The sequence below is a fragment of the Achroia grisella genome, unplaced genomic scaffold (assembly GCF_030625045.1).
Source record: "Achroia grisella isolate CSIRO2021 unplaced genomic scaffold, CSIRO_AGI_Agris_v1 utg782, whole genome shotgun sequence".
NCBI lineage: Eukaryota > Metazoa > Arthropoda > Insecta > Lepidoptera > Pyralidae > Achroia > Achroia grisella.
The window spans coordinates 433,312-447,321 of NW_026713022.1; the positions used below are offsets into that span (position 1 = coordinate 433,312).

At 31.1% G+C, this 14,010-nt stretch overlaps 1 protein-coding gene across 7 annotated transcripts in view; it reads right to left on the minus strand.

Moving 5' to 3' along the window:
* Positions 1-14,010, minus strand: part of LOC131851190 (dual 3',5'-cyclic-AMP and -GMP phosphodiesterase 11) — a 146,849-nt gene that overhangs the window by 37,635 nt on the left and 95,204 nt on the right. For all 7 annotated transcript variants that reach the window (XM_059201643.1, XM_059201642.1, XM_059201641.1 and 4 more), the window contains one exon: positions 11,078-11,223. In XM_059201643.1, the coding sequence (XP_059057626.1) occupies positions 11,078-11,223 (146 nt within the window). The remainder of the gene's footprint in view (positions 1-11,077; positions 11,224-14,010) is intronic.

Consider the following 14,010-nt stretch of genomic DNA (forward strand, 5'->3'; position numbering starts at 1 on the left):
GGCCATCAAAACTATAATTAATGAAATTACACAAAACATACATACATCTATATCTCCACTGTTGTTCTACCTCCCCCTTTAAATTCTATGTTCAAAATATACGAAATTCCTTGCTCAAATACATAAGTAACAATTTTCTTCATAGGAAAATTAAAGTTTAAATAAATAAAATGAATGAATTTATTAATACTAATAACTAATATACTGGATATTATCCAAAATCTTCATTTATTACATGTAATTGAATATTGGTTTATGACTATTTTATAAAAGAAACAAAAATTTGGCATAAATATCTTTCTGTTTTATGATTTCGCCACATTCTGTACTTCCCTTTGTTCCCTTATTCGCTATAATAACTAACCTTGTACCATAACGACAACTAATAAAATAATTCAAACTAATCCGGCATAATAATGAGTTAGTATAGATAACGTTCGATGTACTAGGATGTTATAATAAATGGAACTTCATTATATCGAATCCATCCATCCATGCCAACTCATTAATGTTTCATTGGAAATTAAGAAGCCCATATAATATACTAATTTGATATATATGTATTATAACTTATTAAATTGTATTATAGTCAATAATAAAGAAAGTAATAGCAACAGAAATGACCGTAAATGAAGCAGTTTGCTTCATTTAAATAATTGCTCCCGTGCGATAACAGGAAGGGTAGCTAGTAAGAAGGTCGTCAAAATTGTATAGGTCTATAAGTGTTTTCACTTTTTCGTAACACAATGACATTGCAATATCCTTTGTTTCCTATAACAATCTAAACATGGTAAGTATGTGTTCACTATAGCATACTACGTCAATATTGTGGAAGTAAAACATGTATGACTTTTGTATCTTTTATGTATCAAGTATCTAAGGACAAGGTTAACGTTTATATCAAGTTTGGATAAAATCTTGTGTTTCGCATAATAAATTTGGTATGAGCATAATATGAAAAAAATATATAAAAAAAACTTGCACCTAATTAGGGGATATATACATTTAGTCTAAAATTATTATAAAGATGTATAGAAAACCAAAATAATATTGTATTCCTTAATAATAATATATATGAATAGATATATTGTAAGTTAATTTTTAAAACTATTTATTACTTTATTTGTTTACGTACTATCTGTATATACCTTTACTTGCTGATCTCTTACTTGGTACGCATTTTTTTGATGAACTGAATATCCGTTATTGTGATAAAATCTTTTATGTTTATGTTAAATTACATTAAGATCCATTCAGCAAGACAGGTAGACATACATTCGCTTTAATAACATTAATATGGATTACATTTTAACTTATATTTATCTTTTTGGATAAATCTAGAGTTAGATATAATAATAGCATAATAATAACACAATTACAATGAAAGTAATGTGATTTATATTGATTCTAATTACATATTTGACCTTCGTACGGTTACAGTGAAAGAGCTTTCGCCAAATCGATTATGTTTCTCGTACTTTCAGGAGGTCAACACAGTCGTGAATAATATTAATACAAGCATAATTCAGCATAAACCTAAATAAATGCTTCCCATATTTCGTCATAACTTTATTCATAAAGAGAGACCTTGTAAACAAATCTGAATGCTCATACATCTACAAAGTTTAACTAAAAACACAATATGCTTTACAAACTTGAAGTATGTAATCTCCCTCGGTCCTTGGAACTCAATAAAAAATCCCAAACGACTTGTCGACGCTACCGAATTTGTAAGAACTCGCAGAATTTCAATAAAGATTTTCTTTGCCCTATTAAGTTTTTTGTCTCGGCTGGAGACGATCTCAGTGCAATAATACGGTTATTCAATGAATATGAGTAAGTACTGATAGTCACATAAACCAAGTCGGGGCTGACCGCTATATATACTTTAAGTTGAAAATATAGTGTACAGAGGCATGACATCTTAGTCCCGAATGGCAATATATAAGGAGTCACGAGCATCATATAGTAACGTAATGTTCTTGGTTCACTTCAAATATATAGTTAGCGTCGTATTATGAAGTAGCAGTTACTATTAAAAAAATACATAATACATCCTTTTCCGTCTTAAATGCTATGAGATTCGTCACAAATAATATAAGATTTAGTATACATGTAGTATACTAAATCTCATAACGATTGGCTTAGTTGTTAAGGCGCTAAAAGGTAGCAAACAATTCGCTTTCACACACATATATGTAAGGATTAGTAAGGAAATAAGGGTCAGGATGTTGGGTAGCGAAAGTGGCGGATGAGAAACGCATGCATGTAACGGAAATGAGAATGGTGAGATGGATGAGCGGGGTTACGAGATTAGATCAAGTACGAAACGAACACAAAAGAGGAAACCCGAAAGTAGCACACGTGTCCGTGATAAGATTAGACTAACTTGACATGGCAAGGAATAAAGAATGCTGAATCTGAAAGTGGATGCAGACAAGATGATCACTCGCTCCGCATAGCACGAATATACGAGTTCGAATTCGGATCGTGGCAATGAAAGTTAAAAGTTTCCTTACATTTAATAATCTCATTATTATTTTGTTATTAAAAAAAATAATCATAATTTGAATTCGGTATATAAAGTAAATATTATATATTAAACTCAATTTAAGCACTTTTGAATAGTCACAATTTACGTACAGAGAGTAATATTAAATACCTATAACATATCAAGACAGACGGTGTCTCGGAAAGTTTATTTATTCAATTACGAAATTTTTTACGTACAAACTACTTGATTTCCCTTATCCCCCAAGTTTCGGAGTTTGGGAGTCGAGAATATAGAATTAATTCTACGAAGATATCTTATTTAATATTTATATCTTAGTTACATCAAGGGCAGGTTCTATGTAATGTACTTTGTGGTATTCGACCACAGACATAGTAATATTCGTGTATTTTAGTTGGTGACTCAAAGGGCATGTGTTAACAAAACCTTTCATGCTCAGGACGTCATAAGAATATATTAGAGATACAAAACACGCTATCAGTGCAAGAGGAAAATATGAAACCGACAGCGTACCAAAATTAGATAATATGCTCCTCTTACTGTACAGATTCTAATCTAGTAGTGGGTTAATATTGAGTATCTTATTTTACTTCGAAAACACAGAAATTTTAAAATAACAGTGTCTAATACTGTAGTAGGTTCAATACTAATAAGTGTCTAGTTTAATTAAAAATAATAGAAATAAATATATATAACTCAAAGTTAACTGACATAGTGATCTATCAACGCACAGCCCAAACCACTGGACGGATCGGGGTGAAATTTGGCATGTAGGTAGATGTTATGACGTAGGCATCCGCTGAAAATGATTTTGATTAATTCTACCCCCAAGGGGATAAAATAGGGGATTAAAGTTTATATGAAACTTTGTCAATTTTAAACCAATCGGGCTGAGATTTTGCATGATTTGACATGCATAAAGCTACTATGACGTAGGCAGCCTCTAAGAAAGGATTTTGATAAATTCCACCCCTAAAGGGATAAATTAACGCGAGCGAAGCCGCGAACAAAAGCTAGTATTAAAATGAAAGTGTATACTTGTAATATAAAATTTAAATACCCTACGTAAGAAATTAGGGACACGTATACTTTGAAACACCTTATACTATATTTGTTTTCTTGAGTTTAATTGGTCCACAACAAACAAATGTAATTGTTATCGACTTATATAACAAAAATTGTTTACTTATCCAGTATGTTTATAAAAATCTTGTTCCCAACTTGAATGAAAATAAACAAGAAACAGAATTGATTGTATTCAGTTGTTACGACCGAAATCGATTTCAGTCAATCGTGTGTACCTATGAATATAAAACGAGTTTTTGCTTTTATAGATGTAAGAGCACAATCAAAGTTCTGAATCGAATATTCTTCACATCAGCATAGAATAAATATCCGTTATGACATTGGAATAGTGATGACTCGCTCACACTTAACTGGGATATATCATTATAATGGTGAAATCGAGCGTGTAACCTAAGACAGATTGTGGCGGTCGGCCCTGTCTTGTCTTGCCTACCCTGGCGAGGGGAAAATATACTATATAAATACTGAACATATGCGGCCTTGGTTGGTACAAGCCCAACAATTAAAGATATAGTAAAGTTGTAGAATACAATGATTTGATAGAGTATCCCTAAATTTTAATAGGTGCTCCGAATATTTTTACAACTATTTCGAAAAACAATTCTCATTCTCAATCCTGATAGACTAATCCGTGAAATCTAATATCTTACATTAATTTAATTACAATCACTGCAGTGAAGATGGCATTTATTCTAATCCATACCACCGTTGTGATGAACAAAACACTTGTCCTGTACACAGTCTGCAGTGCTTAATGCATTGTCGATGAGGTATTAATTTATTTAGTAATAGAGACTTGTCCTGATTTCGCGCGGATACAATAATTGCAAGAATCTCTAATTATTATTTTACATAAAATACAGGGCATAGTATTCTCTCATAGTAGCAGTCCACAGGTGTAAAAATTAAACGTACAAACAAATATAAAATTTTCCCTCTTTATAATATATATAAATTAATTGTAATGTACCATAAAATATGTATATTTATCCAAATATATTACAATGCCAATTTACACTTTCACAATTCATAATGCAAAAGAGTCAATTTTGCCGCATTGGTATTGTATTACAAAATTTGTTATTTATTTATTACATCTAATGCTACAAAGCGCGTACCATGATCACTAAACTTGTGTTCATGAAGCATAAACGTTTACAAATACCGAACCTCGTGTTGTTGCGACTACAATTTGCTCCTCAGTTAGGAGATAAAGGATTCTCAAAACAAAATAAATTGTGCGGAAAGTGTTGCGTGATGTTCCCATGTCATGGAACAGTATGTCGGATTTATTCGCTCGCCCTTTCGCATGAGTAGAATTGTATAAGTAAACATTCGTCTGCATCGAACAATTTCGAACGAATTTGATCGTGGACAATAATTTTTTATGTAACAGGAGCGGTAACGACGACCCACCTAATGGAAAATTATAATAATCGTCGCATACATGAAATACAGCGGCACTATGGTCATGAAGTCCCCATATAATTCCCATGGTAGGTACACATATTGGTGTTCACCCACTAATAGTCCAAACTCCTCAATAAAGCCTCATGATACCTTAGTTCTATGGAATGGCAACGTCTTATAAACCTGTAGCACCGAGAGCTATAGAGCTATTTTGCTCATCCTTTTTTCCGAGTTCGCAACCGAGGCCCGTCAGTGACAAGAACTGAAAGAAATTCTTAGGAGCGATTGTTTTTATGTACTCAGGATATAATGTATACTTTCCAAAATAGATATTTCGTTTATGCGTGAGTAGGCTACAACCACATAGGTTATGTAGTGGTTTTTCTTCTTCATATTATTTCCTTACCTACGTTTTTAAGACAACTATTTTTTTATTAAATTACATCAGAAGACAACTAAATTACAAGGCAATCCATCTTTCTTATCCTTGTTCCTTATTTACTACGTAGCTTTGTCAATAAGACTCAATCATGAATGAATTTACGCTAAAAAGAATAACAATAAAATTTATGTACAGCTATTTGAAATATAAATGACTAGAATGAATTACATGTTTTTGAAGTAAGACTTGACGCATCTAGTTTCAAAACAAATCGAAATCATATAAAATAGTGGAGCCACAGAACATTATCACGTCCTCGATACACAATTCAGTGACTGCGACAGATAAGACCGTGTACACATTTAATATGTATGTTTTCCTCGATTTTATTGCTCCCTCATGGGAGCAAATCGAAATTATAAAGCGAGGCGTGTGTGTTACCAATATTGTCATTCCCAAAGGCAGTTATTTGTAGAAAAATACTGTGTGAAAGGGTATCTTTTAATATGTGAATCATTATATTACATTTTTTGAGATTAGAGAACCAATTTTTCTTATCTTTTTCCCCTCAACCAATAGCAGTAACTACTACTAAAGCTTCAAGTTCAGTAGTTTCTGATGATCGACGAATATAATCTATTAAGTTAAGAACTATGTAAAAGTTAAGAACATTTGCATTGTTCTTAGTTTACACAATAAATTACAAGAGATTTTTGAAATATCATTCCCAAAAGAAGCGATTTTTGAAACAACATTCCTTACAGAAGTAAACGTTTGTATTTAAAAAATTCTATCTAAGAAGTTGAAAGTTTTAGGGTGAGAGTAGCCACTTAACAGGTTTTCCTTTTTGCATTTCATCATATTCCTTGATTACCCACGCGTAACCTGAATAAACCGATACTCTACGTATGTACACATATTTTTATACACAACACGTATTTCTCATTATGTTCGCTATATGAACTAATAAAATTTACATGAATACCAATATTTTTAAATAGGTTAATTACGAGTTATATAGGTTCAACATCAGAGCATGACTAGAATAAGTTTACGCATACTAATAATTTTAATGCGCACATTTCAAAGTCATAAAAAGCAAACTCGGTTCCATTATGGTGTGTTTTATGGACAACATACATTATCAACGACTTTATAGACTTTATCTAATATTATAACTGTGGGTACAAAACTTCTAGCTAATAGAAACACTGGCGACACCTACATTAAAATATTCTGATAGTCTGAGAAATCGTTAACTTACACAAGATGTAACAAATACATAAGTATAATCAAAGAAAAATCGTTTATGTAGGTAAAAACCTCTAAGGACTAAACTTACCTGTATAGTGTCTCCTATGTTTTCAAGTGGACTATAGTTTTTTCCCCTACTCTCATGGTCAATAATGAATGAGGAAAGTCTATATAATAGCCCAAAAAGTCTGGTTCGCCAAAAGAGAAATTTGTTTTTTCCTGGCTGATGAAACCACAACGTAACGTCATTTCCTGTTCATTCATTTTTCTTTTGTAGGTTTACTTATTGCACCGAATATGTAAATAAATAAATAATAATATGATCGAAATGGATACTTCTTATTTCATTAAATGGAATGGAATTTTTATTTTTGCTATCAAGGTTTTTGTGGATTAAAACCTTTACACCCTACCCGTGCCCGTTGGAAAAGCACTCATAAAAAATTTCAAGCATCACTCACCGTGTATGGTATGTCTGGATCACGAAAAGTAAAATAAAATAACGACTGGCATAACACATCCCTTTGAGGTTAAAAAGATTCCAGTTATTTGTTTATTAAGTCTTGTATACATTTAGGATTGGGTAATTAACCTATAAATATATTTCTAAATTCAAACAGAATTCATTTTATATATTTATCTATATATTATAATTTATAACTATTCTGTATATTTTCAAAAATATGTTTAATATGGTAATGTAGCCAAAATTTTCCTCCTCACAACACTCTAAAAAAACAATTCAGCTCGACAAAATTATGCAACCAAAACCGGAGGAAAATGTTATTCATTACAAATATAATCATTAACAAATAGAAATATAATAAAAAGTCCATAATTTGGGGACCTCTCCTTTTAAAACCGGTTTGAAAATAATGAATAACAAATATGTATGATTCATTAAATGAATACGAATAAGTGTCAACATAGATTAATGTGGACATAGTCTCACTAAATTCAATTGATATTGACTCAACTGGAAACTTGACCATTGTTAGATTTTTTTTAATGACGACAGATTACACCTGTTATACGTAAACTATATATACTTATATATATATATCTAATATATATATATGCTCATAACATGTTTATGCTGTTTTTTTAGAATGAATGAATAGTTCCAGAACATTTGTGGTTATATGTCACATTTAGTCATATGGCCCGCTTTTATTACACTTTTTACTGTTTACGTGGTAGGCTGCAGTAAAGTGTCAGCAGTACCTTTACATGTTGGAAGTCTTATAGCATTTGTGTTTTATTCCTGTATAATATAATTCTGGTCTTATGAAAAAGCAAACAAAGCGCTTAACGGACATTGACTTGCCAATAAATAGATATAGTTCTGTTACTGAAACGTGTATTAACGAAAAGAGGAAAGAAAAAAGACAACAAAACAAGCTCACCTATTCAAAATTTCGTTACATGTCACCGTATAAAAATAATTATAATTATGGTACGTCAATTATTGTATGGCAAGACTATGAGTTATTATGTAACTATAAGATATACTTATTATAGCAATATTCATACTAAAATTTAATGTCGCTTAAGTTTGGGTAAAATGAAGCATATGCATTAACGTAACCTATTATAATATAATAATACTTTAACTAATAAGAAACCTGTGATAAAGTAACAGATATACATATTTACAATATTTTACTTTTACAATATCAATAGTTCAATTATCTCATTAATTACAGTTATTCTACTAAAACTGAGTCACAACCAAAGAAAAACACTAACAATGAAGTTTTAAAAAAGAACAAAAAATATATGCAAGTATAACTATACTATATCTAACTATATTATATATTGATTACAGTTATCCGCTTAAAGTTCTAAGTACCTAATTCGTCCATAATTTATTTTAACAATTAATCCATGAAATTCAAAATTATAGTAATTGAAACACTGTCCTACTCAGAGACCTAATAACTCAAAGTCATCAAAGAAAACATGGAAAATTAATTTTCATAATGAAACTCAACCCTTTCAGGCTAATTGCGTTGCCGATGGTCGTAGTCATAACGTAATTATTTCTTGAGGATAATTCCGCATTTTCTTCTAGAATTCATCCTTACAAACACGAAACGAAACATCAATTACGGAGGTATTTACTACTCCACTGAATAATACCAATTTCCATTCCATATTTCACTACCATAAAACAAGTCAACACACAATGGTTAAACTTAAACTTACTACAAAGTACACCTGTACTCAACATAAAAGAAAGAAACCCTGGGTGCCAATTTCATTTCTATTAATTAGATTGTATGACATATTTTAACAAGACGCTGTAAATTTAATTTAAATATGCCTAAAACATCAAAGGCTGTCAAAATATCTAGATCTCAATATATTAAATATCCTATCAAAAGAAAAGTCATTTTCTTTCCGTTTATCTTTCTTTGTTGCCTGTCGTCTGTCCGATTAATTTATAGCAATAAAAAGAAGAAAGCTAAGACAGCGAGACTATGAAATCGAAATGAAAATTTGCATTTGTATGCAAGTCACCGTGTAATCGCTATTTATTGCGTCAGAATAGTGTTTGTACTTCTCTGTCGACCTTAGAGTAGCGGTTTGTATACAGTTTTCATATTGACTAGAAACGTGACTAAGGCGATATGGTACAAAGCCATTTAGATTAAAAACGTGTGTAGTGTTTATGTTGTGTACCTTATTGTATGATATCTAAGTTGAGATTGAAGTATTATTGAAACCTGTTTAGGGACCTGCTAATCTATAATTTGCCGTTTGTTATTACAACTGTTCATACCTCACGGAGTGTAGTGGTTTAGCACACCGCCGTACTTATTATTATTAAAGGTATGTATTTAAAGAATACTTTGTATTTATTTTTTTATTCATACTCTTTGTATTACAGAACAAAAAAACGAAAATAGAAAATATACATTGACTGATATAAAAGGCGTTCTTATTGCTAAGCAATCGCAATTTATATCAGTTATCTAGTCCTTTTAACACGAGCTCTGTTTAGTTTGAAACTAGATGGCGCTCTGTAGTCTCCTGAGATAGTTATCGTGAAATTTAGTTTTAATACTACATAATATACCACGTGACTCTTGTCACAGTTAGAGTAATACTCTACTAACCGCACTTCTATTACTACGATACATGGCAAGCACGAAGTGACATGCCCAATTTCGTAATATCTTACAACCCAATGTGGCAGAAGTAAAACCTACCTCCAATTCTCGAATAAATTTGGCTATCTTCTGTATTTCTATTTCAATATTAAATTCAGTATTTCTAACAAAAGTGAGTCAAAAATATAAATTTACTTAAAGGTTTTCTTGTGGCAGACTCTGCTTGCTGCTGCTCTACTGGAGCCTTGGGGTCTAGATTAGGGCATTGTATCACTCAACACTCTCAGAAATTAGATATAATATTATACACAATACGGAAAATAGTTACTTTGATTAAGCAATTTCTACATACAATCAGGCAGAAGGAGAGAAATAAATACTCGATAAGAATCGGGTATTTATTCCTTTCCTTCTGTAGAAAAAATTACTTATTTTCCTCCAAAATCATTTGCAATTTTAAGTTGCCAATATATTGTACAGTATGTGTTAAATGTAAAGAACGTTTTCTAAACCCTTGTCAAGCGAATAACCCAAGTTTGTAGTTATATGTACATATTACATCTTGTACTTAAGAAAAAAAGTAATATTGAACGCGTAAATGTAACTATAAATAGTATATTTCCTATCATATTATTCCTTCACACTACTACTGCCTGGAAAAGGTGCTTTATTCAGTACCTTTTGTGTGATAAATTTTGCTAAAACTTGACAATAATAAGATTTATGATATTTCTTTTCTCTAATCCTGTATTATAAAGTGTGTATTGCTATTAACATTTATTATTAATCATTAATTGTTTATAGACATATGGTGTCTAAGAATGATGTACTCTAGTTTGATAACTAAGATTATGATAACAAAATTACCTAATAAAATATTTTTTAATGTTTCAAAGAAAATTTTGCCCCGTAAATAATAACGCGTGTAAGTCAAACTACGTAGAGAAAGATACGTAGTAACCATTATAGATTACGTTAGTTGTTTGCCAGCGGATCACAAATTTATTAAATACTATTGTTTATAATCTGTCAATATATATATATATATATATATATATATATATATATACAGTACAAACAAAGGTCGCTGTTTTCTTCTGTCTGTTTCTTAGCTTACCTCTTACAAAGCCCTCAAAGTTTTTGATAAAATTTCAATATCATTTTGAAAATGACTTTTAGGTTTATATGAATAATTAATATATATATTTTTTTTATTTATATTTCACTAGATGTTAAATTGATTAGAATAAATTTATTTCACTAGATGTTAAACAAAGCAATATTTATTTGCTAGCATTGATTCTTGACTTGACTGACCTGCCATTTTGTGGATGAGGCGATGCGGCTCTCTCGCCTTGTACAAGGAATAATGAGCCCCGATCAGCGTCGAGGAGTATTGATACATTTTGTAAGATCTTGTGACACAACACCCGTACTTCAAGCTCATTGCAGATATCTTTGACCTGGGGATGAAACAGTAGTATTTAATAATTAGTACACACGATTAATAACATTTACAAATATTAAGCTTACTGTAGCTGATTTTGAATACTCTCTATCTAATCGATAGTAATGATCCCATTCTAATGTAGTTACATAACTACTGCGCCTCCGTTAACTTTAGCCCGATAGAGAGTGTAGGTCAGGCCCCATCTCGTACTAAAACAACTGTAGCTGTTCGGATAATTTATTTAGTTTTTCTTTTTTAATTAAAATTTAGAAGTTTTACACTTATGAGGCATTAAAACGGCAAAAACAAAAGTATAGGCGGACACAGCAAATTTATATATTTACCTACCCATACTCTCATAAATCAAGCTTGATGAAAAGGTTGGCGTTGCAAAACTTGAGAGAGGCCCTAGCCAAGCCCGTCCAAAAATCAACACATAAAAGCAATAATTCACTTTTAAATCTGATTTCGTAGCTAATTTCCGTCTACAAGTATTCCCGGCAAACGACAAGTAGGCATTTACCAAATTCTATGACAAAATTTGCAAACCATCATTTACCAAGTTGGCTTTTACGCAAGCTTTATAATGGATCGCGACAAGCAAAAGGTCTCGGAAAAATTCAGGTTATTTAAAGATGGGTGAAAGTTTGTAATAAAGTTTTCAACTGTAATTAATAAGACTTGCAATGTCTTATTAAAATATAGCCATAATATTTATATTCGTCTCTATCTGTAGTTATTACAGCATATTATATATGTTGAGGTCTTTTTGGATACTGCCCGCTCTATTTCTCAATATATTTTGAATACTCATATTTTTATACTCTATATTAAGAGTCTTTGTTTCAGGAACAGAATTTTCCTACTTGGTATTCGATATCTTAGATTCGACTGGAATTATAAAATAAAACGAACGTTTAAATATCAATATGTTTATATCTAAATCTATATTCATCATCTACCACTGAAATCATATCCATAAACTAAAGTTAGCTAACATTTGTTAGCACGACAATAAACACAGAATACGTAGAATTTAAATAGACTAAGCAATGAATATAGTAATACTTGAGTTTGTGAGTATCACACTCAAGTATTACTATTAAATTACGTGAACTGCAAAATAAAAATTGCAAAATATTCTATAGCGTAGGGTTAATTGTAAAACAAGTACTACAAGATGTTTACTGCAACGCCGACTTACTGCATATTAATGCAATAATAAAAAAAGTATTAATTTTTTAACATATGATTGCCTAATAAACATTGTTACAGAACAGTATCAACTGTTCTGTAATAATGTTTACCTACCTAATAATGGTTACCTAATAAACATTATAATGTTTATTAGGTATCTATTAGGTATGATCATATAAAAAAAGGCAATAGTAGATTTTAAAGGCGAATTACAAAAGGATGGCAATTATCAGAACTTTTAAACAAAAGTTGTAAAATATCTCGACGTATGTCGTAAAGAATTCATTCAATCCACAATTGTAATTTATCTATGTCCCCGAACGATAACCACACCAAATGATTAATTACGAGCGATTCGGGTCGAACGTGACGGCACAGTAATCCGGACACAAGAGACGGTTATTTGGGTTAAGTTCAAACCTCATATAATAACTCAATCAAATTACTAATGAAATTTGTAAGTTATAGCTGCTACCTACACATTAATATTAAGAATAAATATATGACATATATATTCAACTAATGAAAGTATAGTGACTGATAGTTACTCAAACATCAATAATTTATCATTCAAAGTAAAGCAGGTTTTAAAGAAAAGGTTACATTATCATTACATAGTATAAAACAAAGTCGCTGTCCCTGTCTATCCGGCCTTATATATGCTTAAATCTTTAAAACTACGCAACGGACTTTGAAGCGGTTTTTTTAATAGATAGAGTGATTCTAGAGGAACGTTTATATATATAATACATGTACACCCGGGCGAAGCCGGGTCGAGTAGCTAGTTACTTATATTTAAAAAAATAGTTGTGATTTATATATATTTAAATACACATTTCAAATTATAATTATTTCCTTGTTCAAATTTTTCTGGAAACGCCTGACCGATCAGATGTAAAATCATATAATGCGTGTTATTCTTCGAAATTGCAGTATGATTAAGTGTAGATTGAATCTTACAGAGTCAATTTATCTGTTTCTCCGTAACCATCGGCTAATAAAATAATGCCCGTTTATATCCTGTTGATGGCGACTAACTATAAGGTGAGTAATATGCTTTATTTCCATATCCCCCTCCCTCCCCCCTCCCCCACACAAACATATTACTTCGTTGTCTAGTCTAAATTTCACTAATTCTAATATAAGTTCTAAATTGGCTGATTACCCATGAACCAAGTATGGGGGGGGGAATACTGTAACACAGGTTTACCTAGCACAGGTTCCGTTCCATTCTCTTATATTATTATACTTACAAGATGCTTATTGTTATTTTTTTTGTGAATATTATTAATGGAATGGATTAAATATTTTTTTATTATTATTTGTAAAATCGTTAAAAAAGAAGTAGGTGTCTTACTTACACAATCTAACCTTAATTCATCTTACGCTACTAATAGACTTGTGAAGCCGTCTAATGTTTGTACCATTTTCTGTACCAAAACGTTGTTTTTGTGAAAAAATACAAACGTCAATATTATTAATCTTAACGTAGTTCTGAAATACCCTAATGACGAACTAAAGACGAGAAAAACTTATCTCTGGATCTACACGTGGTGTGATTGCGGATGTTAGCGGACTGAGAAAAATTGTGTAATTAACTCTT